The following is a 13,769-nucleotide window of genomic DNA, read 5'->3' as shown; positions in this document are numbered from 1 at the left end:
GTTAAAAAAAAGAGAGGGGGGCACTAATTAGGCGCAGTATTAACTATACAGCAGCTATAAGGGGAAAAACACTTATATAAGGTTATCCCTGTATATATATAGCGCTCTGGTGTGTGCTGGCAAACTCTCCCTCTGTCTCCCCAAAGGGCTAGTGGGGTCCTGTCCTCTATCAGAGCATTCCCTGTGTGTGTGCTGTATGTCGGTACTTTTGTGTCGACATGTATGAGGAGAAAAATGATGTGGAGACGGAGCAGATTGCCTGTAATAGTGATGTCACCCCCTAGGGGGTCGACACCTGAGTGGATGAACTGTTGGAAGGAATTACGTGACAGTGTCAGCTCTGTATAAAAGACAGTGGTTGACATGAGACAGCCGGCTACTCAGCTTGTGCCTGTCCAGACGTCTCATAGGCCGTCAGGGGCTCTAAAGCGCCCGTTACCTCAGATGGCAGATATAGACGCCGACACGGATACTGACTCCAGTGTCGACGGTGAAGAGACGAATGTGACTTCCAGTAGGGCCACACGTTACATGATTGAGGCAATGAAAAATGTTTTACACATTTCTGATAATACGAGTACCACCAAAAAAGGGGTATTATGTTCGGTGAGGAAAAACTACCTGTAGTTTTCCTGAATCTGAGAAATTAAATGAGGTGTGTGATGATGCGTGGGTTTCCCCCGATAACAACGGATAATTTCTAAAATGTTATTGGCATTATATCCTTTCCCGCCAGAGGTTAGGGTGCGTTGGGAAACACCCCCTAGGGGGGATAAAGCGCTCACACGCTTGTAAGGGCTCTACCTTCGCCTGAGATGGCCGCCCTTAAGGATCCTGCTGATAGAAAGCAGGAGGGTATCCTAAAAGGTATTTACACACATACTGGTGTTATACTGCGACCAGCAATCGCCTCAGCCTGGATGTGCAGTGCTGGGTTGGCGTGGTCGGATTCCCTGACTGAAAATATTGATACCCTAGATAGGGACAGTATATTTTTGCCTATAGAGCATTTAAAAGATGCATTTTTATATATGCGTGATGCACAGCGGAATATTTGCCGACTGGCATCAAGTCTAAGCGCGTTGTCCATTTCTACCAGTAGAGGGTTATGGACACGTCAGTGGTCAGGTGATGCGTATTCCAAACGGCATTTGGAAGTATTGCTTTATTAAGGGAGGAGTTATTTGGGGTCGGTCTTTCAGACCTCGTGGCCACGGCAACAGCTGGGAATTCCACGTTTGTACCCCAGGTCGCCTCTCAACATGAGAAGACGCCGTATTATCAGGCGCAGTCTTTTCGTGGACAAGCGGGCAAAAGGTTCCTCATTTCTGCCCCGTGACAGAGGGAGAGGAAAAAGGCTGCAGAAATCAGCCAGTTCCCAGGAACAGAAACCCTCTCCCGCCTCTGCCAAGCCCTCAGTATACGCTGGGGCTTTACAAGCAGAATCAGGCACGGTGGGGGGCCCGTCTCAATGAATTTCAGCGCGCAGTGGGCTCACTCGCAAGTAGACCCCTGGATCCTTCAGGTGATATCTCAGGGGTACAAATTAGAATTCGAGACGTCTCCCCCTCGCCGTTTCCTAAAGTCGGCTTTACCGATGTCTCCTTCTGACAGGGAGACAGTTTTGGAAGCCATTCACAAGCTGTATTCCCAGCAGGTGATAATCAAGATACCCCTCCTGCAACAGGGAACGGGGTATTATTCCACACTGTTGTGGTACCGAAGCCGGACGGCTCGGTGAGACCGATTCTAAATCTAAAATCTTTGAACACTTACGTACAGAGGTTCAAATTCAAGATTGAGTCACTCAGAGCAGTGATTGCGAACCTGGAAGAAGGGGACTACATGATGTCTCGGGACATCAAGGATGCTTACCTTCATGTCAAAATTTACCCTTCTCACCAAGGGTACCTCAGGTTTATGGTACAGAACTGTCACTATCAGTTCAGACGCTGCCGTATGGATGGTACACGGCACCCCGGGTCTTTACCAAGGTAATGGCCGAAATGATGATATTCCTTCGAAGGAAGTGAATTTTAGTTATCCCTTCCTTGGACAATTCCCTGATAAGGGTAAGATCCAGGGAACAGTTGGAGGTCGGTGTAGCACTATCTCAGGTAGTGTTGCGGCAGCACGATTGGATTCTCAATATTCCAAAATCGCACCTGGTTCCGACGACGTGTCTTCTGTTCCTAGGGATGATCCTGGACACAGTCCAGAAAAAGGTGTTTCTCCCGGAGGAGAAAGCCAGGGAGTTATCCGAGCTAGTCAGGAACCTCCTAAAACCGAGCCAAGTCTCAGTGCATCAATGCACAAGGGTTCTGGGTAAAATGGTGGCTTCCTACGAAGCAATCCCATTCGGCAGATTCCACGCAAGAACTTTCCAGTGGGACCTGCTGGACAAATGGTCCGGATCGCATCTTCAGATGCATCAGCGGATAACCCTGTCACCAAGGACAAGGGTGTCCCTCCTGTGGTGGTTGCAGAGTGCTCATCTTCTAGAGGGCCGCAGATTAGGCATTCAGGACTGGGTCCTGGTGACCACTGATGCCAGCCTGCGAGGCTGGGGAGCAGTCACACAGGGAAGGAATATCCAGGGCTTATGGTCAAGCCTGGAGACATCACTTCACATAAATATCCTGAAGCTAAGGGACATTTACAATGCTCTAAGCTTAGCAAGACCTCTGCTTCAAGGTCAGCCGGTGTTGATCCAGTCGGACAACATCACGGCAGTCACCCACGTAAACAGACAGGGTGGCACAAGAAGCAGGAGGGCAATGGCAGAAGCTGCAAGGATTCTTCGCTCGGTGGAAAATCATGTGATAGCACTGTCAGCAGTATTCATTCCGGGAGTGGACAACTGGGAAGCAGACTTCCTCAGCACGACCTCCACCCGGGAGAGTGGGGACTTCACCCAGAAGTCTTCCACATGATTAAAAACTCGACAGGTATTGCGCCAGGTCCAGGGACCCTCAGGCAATAAGCTGTAGACGCTCTGGTAACACCGTGGGTGTACCAGTCAGGGTATGTGTTCCCTCCTCTGCCTCTCATACCCAAGGTACTGAGATTGATAAGATGGAGAGGAGTAAGCACTATATTCGTGGTTCCGGATTGGCCAAAAAGGACTTGGTAACCGGAACTTCAAGAGATGCTCACGGAGGATCCGTGGCCTCTACCTCTAAGAAGGGACCTGCTCCAGCAAGGACCTTGTCTGTTCCAAGACTTACCGCGGCTGCGTTTGACGGCATGGCGGTTGAACGCCGGATCCTGAAGGAAAAAAGGCATTCCGGATGAAGTCATCCCTATCCTGATCAAAGCCAGGAAGGATGTAACCGCAAAAACATTATCAACGCAATTGGCGAAAATATGTTGCGTGGTGCGAGGCCAGTAAGGCCCGACGGAGGAAATTCAACTGGGTCGATTCCTACATTTCCTGCAAACAGGAGTGTCTATGGGCCTGAAATTGGGGTCCATTAAGGTTCAAATTTCGGCCCTGTCAATTTTCTTCCAAAAAGAACTAGCTTCAGTCCCTGAAGTTCAGACGTTTGTAAAAGGGGTACTGCATATACAGCCTCCTTTTGTGCCTCCAGTGGCACTTTGGGATCTCAATGTAGTTTTGGGTTCCAAAAGTCACATTGGTTTGACCCACTTAAATCTGTGGAGTTAAAATATCTCACATGGAAAGTGGTCATGCTGTTGGCCCTGGCCTGGGCCAGGCGCGTGTCAGAATTGGCGGCTTTATCCTGAAAAAGCCCTTATCTGATTTTCCATTCGGACAGGGCGGAATTGAGGACTCGTCCTCAGTTTCTCCCCAAGGTGGTTTCAGCGTCTCACCTGAACCAACCTATTGGTGGTGCCTGCGGCTACTAGGGACTTGGAGGCCTCCAAGTTGCTAGACGTTGTCAGTGCCCTGAAAATATATGTTTCCAGGACTGCTGGAGTCAGGAAATCTGACTCGCTGTTTATCCTGTGTGCACCCAACAAGCTGGGTGCTCCTGCTTCTAAGCAGACTATTGCTCGTTGGATTTGTAGTACAATTCAGCTTGCACATTCTGTGGCAGGCCTGCCACAGCCAAAAATCTGTAAATGCCCACTCCACAAGGAAGGTGGGCTCATCTTGGGCGGCTGCCCGAGGGGTCTCGGCTTTACAACTTTGCCGAGCAGCTACTTGGTCAGGAGCAAATACGTTTGTAAAATTCTACAAAATTGATATCCTGGCTGAGAAGGACCTGGAGTTCTCTCATTTGGTGCTGCAGAGTCATCCGCACTCTCCCGCCCGTTTGGGAGCTTTGGTATAATCCCCATGGTCCTTACGGAGTCCCCAGCATCCACTTAGGACGTTAGAGAAAATAAGAATTTACTTACCGATAATTCTATTTCTCATAGTCCGTAGTGGATGCTGGGCGCCCATCCCAAGTGCGGATTGTCTGCAATACTTGTACATAGTTATTGTTACAAAAATCGGGTTATTATTGTTGTGAGCCATCTTTCAGAGGCTCCTCTGTTATCATGCTGTTAACTGGGTTCAGATCACAGGTTATACGGTGTGATTGGTGTGGCTGGTATGAGTCTTACCCGGGATTCAAAATCCTTCCTTATTGTGTACGCTCGTCCGGGCACAGTATCCTAACTGAGGCTTGGAGGAGGGTCATAGGGGGAGGAGTCAGTGCACACCAGATAGTCCTAAAGCTTTCTTTAGATGTGCCCAGTCTCCTGCGGAGCCGCTATTCCCCATGGTCCTTACGGAGTCCCCAGCATCCACTACGGACTATGAGAAATAGAATTATCGGTAAGTAAATTCTTATTATTTTGCTGTTTGTAAACAACCATAATTACCCTTTTGAGATATGTGATTTGTTATTAATAGTTTGAGGCCATAAGAATACAGAGGTGTAATGTACATGGGACCTCATTCAGCTTGAGGCAGAAATTGCGATTTTTCTTAATCCTCCTTCTAAAAAACGTATGTGAGGAGCCACCCAGAAAGGAACAGATGTCCACCAATGCATTCACAAAATTGCATATGCAGTCGCATAAGTGCGATGCATTTGCAGAAATTAAGAACCATCATAGAGAATACCTGGTGACCCATGCTTGCACAGGATATACATGGCTGCAGTCACAGCGGCGCCATGTTTGTAACCGCAACTGACGTCAGATGCACACACCAGAAACGGCCATGAACGCTTGCGTTATCCCACTCACTCCCCACAAATGCCATGTAACCTCCCACTAATGATCACGTCCTGGCAATCGCTATGCGATAGCACTTTGCTGTGCCTGCAATCGCATTGCGGCCTTTGCGGATGCTCAGTGCAGACACAGTGCATGTGCAGTCATCCAATAATCGTCTGATTTCCGACTTTGCTAAATTGCAACTGATGCTGAATAAGGCCAATGGCATACCGACAGTTCTTCTCCCTCTTGGGGGTTCACGACCCCCCTGGAGGGAGAATAGATAGCATGGCGCGCGCAGCACGGCACCGTGCCTACAGTGTGGCGAGCGCAGCGAGCACGCAAGGGGCTCATTTGCGCTCACCCAGCTGTCGGTATGCCGGCACCGGTATGCTGGTCGCCGGTAGCCTGACCGCCGGCATAACATACTACACCCTTATTCAGAGATGGAGGCAGATCGCTGCATACGCATCCAGATCTGCGTCCATCTCCTTACATGCTGGGGGCTGGCCAGTAGAGGGCAAAGCCGCCCAGCATGTGTAGCACCGCCTCACGATGTGTCCGCAATTATATTGTGGATGCATCGAATGGAGGCAGCCTCCCTGTGCTGTCACGCGGTCCACGGACATTTTTTTAATCGGAGCGGCTGTGTATGGCTTCACACAGCCGCCCCGAAAATGCTCCCGGCCCGCAAAATGCCACTTTGCCGCCCCCCGGCAGCCGCCACTGTCAATCAGGATGCGGGCATAAGGCGTAGGGCCGTGCACGCACACTGCGGCCTGTGCCCATGCGCAGACAACCCGAATGCAGCCGCTGTGTACAGACGTGTGGCTGCATTCGGGTCTTTTTGTCCTGTAAATAAGAATGGGTGTTGCCATATTACATAGGCCGCGAGAACTCACTTCTCTGTTTTTATAATAAGAGTTATAGAACATTGACGGTTGTTATTCTGACCTGGGTACTGACACTAGAGAAGTATGTTTTATTCTCACTGGAGAAATGGATTGAATAACAGAAATAAAATCATATTACTTAACAAGACTGCACAAGGAAACAGGCAAGAAAAGCTACAAGCAACCAGCCAAGACTGACTGCCGAAGCTGACCAGATGATTACAGAAATGAAAGTAAGTGTTCTGTTTGTTTAATATATATTTTGCAGGGCAGGGTGCCACGTGCGTGCACAAAAAGGGCGTCCCTACCAATGTCATTGATGCGGCGTGCCCCACCTTGCGGCCTCACTGATGGGGAGCGTGCCCAGCACCTACGGAGGTGCCGGGCTTCCCCCAAGCTCTACCTAAAATGTGATTAGATATCATGCTGTTTTAGCAGGGCGCCGCTAAAGGGGCAGGGTGCATTTTGCCCTGAAAAAATCGGACAGGGCGCAGCTACTAAAACATTCTAGTGTGAACACTATATAACATGATTTTGCACACAAATATACCATACCACAGAAAAGAGCAGGGAGAGGAAAAACAATGAAGAGAATGACATTTACTGTAGCATTAATCTGTGTTGTGCTAATTGAGAGGAGACCATGGAATAGTAGGATATAGACAGCGATAAGTCACTATAGTCTTCATTACATCCAAAGACATCCAGAATGTAATAAGGTATGACTATCAGTTACTGTTGATTTAAAAGAGTGATAAGAATTAGATAAATTCACAAAGGCCATGGGATAGGTGCCTAGTATCGTGTAGGCAGCGCCGTAACTAGGGGTCGGCCAGGATTGTACCCACCAGGGACTCTGGTCAGAGAAGGATGGGTGCACCATAGATAAAAAACAATGCAGTCCTCCTGGCCTGACAATCAGTGGGGCTCCTCACAGAGAGTCACAATGCCAGGCCAGTTGTGCTCCTTCCAGCATCATGTTCCCATCTGGCGGCCCACCTCTCCCTCCTCCTTCACTGGCCTGCATAGCGATAAGAAGACATCACTTGGAAGAAATGACTGAACAGGAGTCAGCACTGGAGCTGCTGCAGGATTCATAGCTGAGATCAGCAAGTTACACCTCTCTCATACTTCCAGTTCCAGTTCCCGGGAATGTGTACACGGGTGCTTCCCGGGTGTGACCCAGCTTGAGACCCCTTTCAGGCTTGCAGCCCAACCCGGGGATGCTACAGGAGGCGGCAGTTTGAGATGCACCTCCTCCTACGCAGAAAACGGGCGCTGGGTTGCCTTGACCCGGCTTACCCATACACACTGCACGCATCCCGGGTTGATTCCTGCTTTAACTCAGGTCAGGACCTGGGGTGAAATGCCGGAACGCTCCACACAGGAATCTGCTCAAGGACACTTTCAGACTAACCAAAATCCGGGGTTGTTGCGCGTTCACGTGCAATAACCCAGGAAATTTTTGCTAGTCTGATAGGGGTATTACTGAAATATACTAATTATGGGGGAGGGTGGGTGGGTAGTGTGGCATATAATTAGAAGACACAGGGGGATATTCAATTTGGTCCGAAGAGACATCGGGAGTAAAAAACCCCGATGTTTCTTCGGGTGCTGCGGTCGGGCTATTTAATTTGCTCGGCCGGTAACAAGTCCTCTTACACCCGAAAACACACAGGTTCAGTGAAACCTGTGTGTTTTCGGGTGAAACAGTCCCGTTTTCGGTTGAAAACGGGGCTGTTATCGGGCGTTTTGCTTCGCCTGCCGGAGGCAGGTGAAGCAAAACCCCCGATAAGCCGCGGCACGCGCCGGTTTATCGGGGCCAATTAAATAGCCCCCACCGGACGATACTTATCACCCGGCACCCCGGGCCAAATTGAATATCTCCCACATTGTTTTATAATGCATATTGGGGGCATGCAGTGTGGCATATAAAGTGAATTGGGGCATGCACAGTGTGATATACTGTATAAAGTGAATTGGCAGCATGCATGGTGGGCACCTAATATTGATTTCACAATATCAAAGTCGTTAAACCTTCTGGAAGCCTAGGCAGCCAGCAGGTTCCCAGCCATTCACTTTAACAAGCAACTTGCAACTTTGACAATCTATGGGTCCAATTCAGTTAGCCGTGAGTTGGATGAAAATTGTTTAATGTGCCGTAAAAACCCATGGTTGTAACTTTTTGCTATTCGATTAGAGAATTTGTGTTATGTTAGCATGGATCACAGTGAGAGTTTAGGAGGATTTTAGTTTGTAGCCCCTGTGCATGTGAAAAGTAGGGAAAAATATTTGAACATAATACCTTTGGTACACCCCTCTCAATGACTAATCATGCATTTAATCATGGAGGCATTTAATTAGTATTTTTATGTATTCTGGAGGGTGTATGTGTGTGTGGGAAGGGGAGGCAAGTCATTTTCTTTGAAAGGGGCGCCCAGACTTCTAGTTACAGCACTGGTCAGCAGTTAGTGCTGGGTAGCCCTGCAATAGGGCCTTTGTGATGTCAGCAGTTACTGCTGCGTAGCCCTGCAATAGAGCCTTTGTGATGTCAGCAGTTACTGCTGGGTAGCCCAACAATCAGGGCTGCACTCACCACTCATAGGGTGGGGTGCATGCAGCCCATGGCCACCTACCCAAATACATACAAACAGGAAATTCAGCACTCACCATAGCAAGCTCACTTGTCCTCAAAACATCAATAAATAAATGATGGGGGTTTAGTTAGTGAATTGGCCAATGCACGGAAGCCTGCATACCGCTCGCCAAGGTACCCCACCTTCATGCAGGTCCTACACTATCACAAAGTCTGCAATAGGGCCTTTGTGACGTCAGCAGTTACTGCTGGGTAGCCCATCAATCAGGGCTGCCATCAGAAATTCTGGGGCTCGGGACTCACAAAAGCAGGCATTGCCCCCCCCCCCCAAAAAAAAAAAAAAACAACAACAACCAAATAATAAGATAATATTAATTATATATATATATATATATATATATATATACATACACATACATACACACACACAGATGCACACACATTGTCTCTCTCTCTCACTCACTTTCCCTCAACTTACCTATCACAGGCTGGCCGCAGCTGTTGCCGATGTGGTAGCAGCCTAGTCCCGTGTAGCTCCACCCTCTCCATTTCGTGTAGCTCCCCCCTCTTTTCATAACCGAGATCTGGCACTGCTGGAGCCTCCTCTAGTATCTTTAAGTAGCGACCATTTTTTAAGGGACGTTTACAATAGAAGCTTGCAGCGTCCTCTCCCCCTCCTGTGACAGTGCCAGAACTCAGTCATGAAAAGTGGGCGGACGGCGGCATGAGCGGCCGGGCCCTCTCCTCTCTGTTAGAGAGGCAGGTCCCTGATGGCGGGCCTGCCAGCAATAGGGCCTTTGTGATGTCAGCAGTTACTGATGGGTAGCCCAGCAATAGGGTCATTGTGATGTCAGCAGTTACTGCTGGGTAGCTCAGCAACAGGGTCATTGTGATGTCAGCAGTTAATGATGGGTAGCCCAGCAACAGGGTCATTGTGATGTCAGCAGTTACTGCTGGGTAGCCCAGCAACAGGGTCATTGTGATGTCAGCAGTTACTGCTGGGTAGCCCAGCAATAGTGTCATTGTGATGTCAGCAGTTACTGATGGGTAGCCCAGCAATAGGGTCATTGTGATGTCAGCAGTTACTGATGGGTAGCCCAGCAATAGGGTCATTGTGATGTCAGCAGTTACTGATGGGTAGCCCAGCAATAGGGTCATTGTGATGTCAGCAGTTACTGATGGGTAGCCCAGCAATAGGGTCATTGTGATGTCAGCAGTTACTGATGGGCAGCCCAGCAATAGGGCCATTGGGATATCAGAAGTTACTGCTGGGTAGTACATCAGTTCTGCCATTATGATGACAGCAGTTACTGCTGGGTAGCTTAGCAACAGGGCCTTTTATGGCTATAGAATAGGATATTCTTTATTGTCATTGTAAAAGAACAACAAAATTACAGTCTGGGTCACACAAATAGTTGCAATTCACCATTTCTGGTTAAAGCTAACAATTACAGCTGGAGAAAGCTACTCTTTAATCGAAATGTCCTAGCTTTGATGCACCTAAACCGTCTTTTCAATAGAGGCAAAGAAAAGATGTTATGGTAAGGATGATAGCAATCTTGAGCAATGCTGTTTCCCTTGTGATGGCACTTTTTAATGTAAATATCATCAGGTGTGATGTCAGCAGGTACTGTTGAGAAGACCAGCAATAAGACCAGTGTGATGTCAGAAGTTAGTGCTGGGTAGTCCACCAATACATTGTTGGTGATGTCAGCAGTTATTGGTAGTTCAGGAATATGAGTTCAGTATGTTTGACCGCCGGACAGGATGTCAGCACTCACAATACCGACTCTGGCATCCCGATGTTTGACATCCCGACAGGGGTGAGGTAAGTATCTTAACCCTTCTCCCCTACCCCTCACTTCCCACAGCCTAAGTGCCTAACCCTAACTTCCTCCCTTAGTGCCCAACCCTAACCTCTCCCAGGTGGCGCCTAATCGTACCCCACGCCCCCTTCCCCACAGCCTAATCCTAAACCCTCCCACCCCACAGCCTAACCTCCCAGGTGGTGCCCAAACATGCTCCCCCAGCCCTAACCCGCACGCTATACTTACAGTCGGGATGCTGACTGTTGGGATTCCGGCGTCTGTCTCCTGATCCTGTCAGGATTCCGTCACCGGTCTCCTGACTCTGTTCGGAGTTCGGTGTCAACATTCTGGCAGGTGTCGGGATTCCGGAGTTGGGAGCTCGACTGCCAGGATCCCGACATTCGGCATCTTAAACGCATCCCAGGAATACGGCCTTTGGGATGTCAGCAGTTACTGATGGGCAGCCCAGCAATAGGGTCTTTGTGATGTCAGCAATTACTGCTGTGTAGTCAAGCAATAGGGCCTTTGTGATGTCAGCAGTTACTGCTGTGTAGTATAGCAAAAGGGCCTTTGTGCTGTCAGCAGTTACTGCTGGGTAGCCCAGCAATAGGGCCTTTGTGATGTCAGCAGGTACAGTACTGCTGTGTTGTGCAGTAATAGGGCCTCTGTGATGTCAGCAGTTACTGATGGGTAGCCCAGCAATAGGGTCTTTGTGATGTCAGCAATTACTGCTGTGTAGTCAAGCAATAGGGCCTTTGTGATGTCAGCAGGTACAGTACTGCTGTGTTGTGCAGTAATAGGGCCTTTTTGATGTCAGCAGTTACTGCTGGGTAGCCCAGCAATAGGGCCTTTGTGATGTCAGCAGTTACTGCTGTGTAGTATAGCAATATGGCCCTTGTGATGTCAGCAGGACAGGAACAATGGGGAGGGCCTCTCCCATGCTGTCTATGTAGTGCAGCTGAAGATAACTACTTGAGTGGCCAAATGCTTCTGACTATAAAACACTGTTGTTTGCTACTACTGTAAATATATGTGTTTCTTCAATAGTGGGACTTTCCCAGGGGCCTAGGTCTGCAGTGATGCATATGGATGGTGTCTGATGATGTTACTTAATTGACCAATTAGGAGGAGATCAATACTTGATCAGTATGCATTAGCAAGCACAATGGGTCTGTATGTCAGGCTGGTTCTATGTAACTTGCAAGAAGTGATATTAACCAAGATATATATGTGAACAGGCGCTGCTATGGTTGTTTTAAACCAAGCAGCTGTTAATAAGGAGATAGTCTCCACATACAGTATAAAACATAAAAGAATGAACAGCGCACAGATAGATGATTCTATGTTATAGTCAAGTGTTTTATATATAATGAAATGTAATAATGTGAATATTATGCCACATTGAAAGAAATCGTAAAATATGCATAATAAAATAAATAAATTATATAGTTGTAGGTGAAGCCTTGGATTTACTATTTTAATGCTTAATTAGCAACGTGTGTTAAATATATAAAGTGAAGCAATATCAAGTATATTTCTCTGACGTCCTAGTGGATGCTGGGTACTCCGTAAGGACCATGGGGTATAGACGGGCTCCGCAGGAGACTGGGCACTCTTAAAAGAAAGATTAGGTACTATATCTGGTGTGTACTGGCTCCTCCCTCTATGCCCCTCCTCCAGACCTCAGTTAGTATCTGTGCCCGGCCAGAGCTGGATGCACCCTAGGGGCTCTCCTGAGCTTCCTAGAAAAGAAAGTATTTGTTAGGTTTTTTATTTTCAGTGAGATCTGCTGGCAACAGACTCACTGCTACGTGGGACTGAGGGGAGAGAAGCGAACCTACCTGCTTGCAGCTAGCTTGGGCTTCTAAGGCTACTGGACACCATTAGCTCCAGAGGGATCGAACACAGGCCCAGTCCTCGGTCGTCCGGTCCCGGAGCCGCGCCACCGTCCCCCTTGCAGAGCCAGAAGAACGAAGAGAAGTTGAAAATCGGCGGCTGAAGACTCCGGTCTTCATTAAGGTAGCGCACAGCACTGCAGCTGTGCGCCATTGCTCCCTTAGCACACCACACACTCCGGTCACTGATGGGTGCAGGGCGCTGGGGGGGGGGGGGGGGGGGGGCGCCCTGGGCAGCAATTAGATTACCTTACTTGGCGAAAAGCACATAATACAGTCTGATAAACTGTATATGTGCATTAACCCCCGCCATTAAAGTACATAAAAGGACAGAAGCCCGCCGCTGAGGGGGCCGGGCCTTCTTCCTCAGCACACCGGCGCCATTTTCTTTTCACAGCTCAGCTGGAAGGAAGCTCCCCAGGCTCTCCCCTGCAGTATCCTGGTACACAAAGGGTAAAAAAGAGAGGGGGGGCACATAAATTTAGGCGCAAAACTGTGTATATAAGCTGCTATAGGGGAAAAATCACTCAGTATAGTGTACATCCCTGTATTATATTGCGCTGTGGTGTGTGCTGGCATACTCTCTCTCTGTCTCTCCAAAGGGCCTGGTGGGGGAACGGTCTTCAAATAGAGCATCCCCTGTGTGTGTGGTGTGTCGGTACGCGTGTGTTGACATGTCTGAGGTAAAAGGCTCCTCTAAGGAGGTGATAGAGCGGATAAGTGTGTGGGAGGGTGTCTCCGTCAACAACGACGACACCTGTTTGGATATGTGTAAGTGCTGAGGTAAAATTATTGCACAAAAGGTTAGGGAACAGAAAGGAAATCTACCCTGGTCTGTCCCTATGTCACAGAGTCCTTCAGAGTCTCTCTATGTTCACTATCCAAAATAACAAAGTATCGACACGGAGTTTAACTCCACTGTCGACTACGATAATGCAAAGTTACAGCCAAGAGGGCTAAAAGATATTCAATATATGATTATTGGAATAAAAGATGATTTGCATATCACTGATGACTCATCTGTCCCTGACACGAGAGTACACATGTTAAGGGGAAGAATGCTGAGGTAAATTTCCCTCCTCTCATGAGGAAAAAGAGCGGGAATCTCCAGACAAGAGACGGCAGCTTCCCACAAGAGAATTCTCAGGCTGTATCCTTTCCCCACTAGGGCCAGGGTGTGTTGAGAATCTTCCCCTTGGGTGTCCTGTTTGCACTAGCTATTCTCAGGGATCCTGCAGATAGCGTGCACATTCTAGTATACTACCCAGACCGGCGATTGTGTTGGCGTGGGTTTATAGCGCTGTGGCAGCGTGGACAGGTACCTTATCAGCAGAGATTGAGACCCTAGTATGCATATAAATATTTTAAGATGCTGTCTTAAGTGATAGATATATAATTATAA

At 48.4% G+C, this 13,769-nt stretch overlaps 1 protein-coding gene across 1 annotated transcript in view; it reads left to right on the top strand.

Annotated features, from left to right (window-relative positions):
• LOC134928346 (CAP-Gly domain-containing linker protein 1-like) overlaps positions 1 to 13,769 on the top strand; it is a 147,616-nt gene that overhangs the window by 6,255 nt on the left and 127,592 nt on the right. The window contains exon 4 of the mRNA XM_063923985.1: positions 6,224 to 6,301. Coding sequence (XP_063780055.1) covers positions 6,224 to 6,301 — 78 coding nt within the window. The remainder of the gene's footprint in view (positions 1 to 6,223; positions 6,302 to 13,769) is intronic.

Source organism: Pseudophryne corroboree, chromosome 5 (genome assembly GCF_028390025.1).
Source record: "Pseudophryne corroboree isolate aPseCor3 chromosome 5, aPseCor3.hap2, whole genome shotgun sequence".
Lineage (NCBI taxonomy): Eukaryota > Metazoa > Chordata > Amphibia > Anura > Myobatrachidae > Pseudophryne > Pseudophryne corroboree.
Note: the sequence above shows the minus strand (reverse complement) of the source record. Positions and strands in the feature narration are given on the sequence as shown.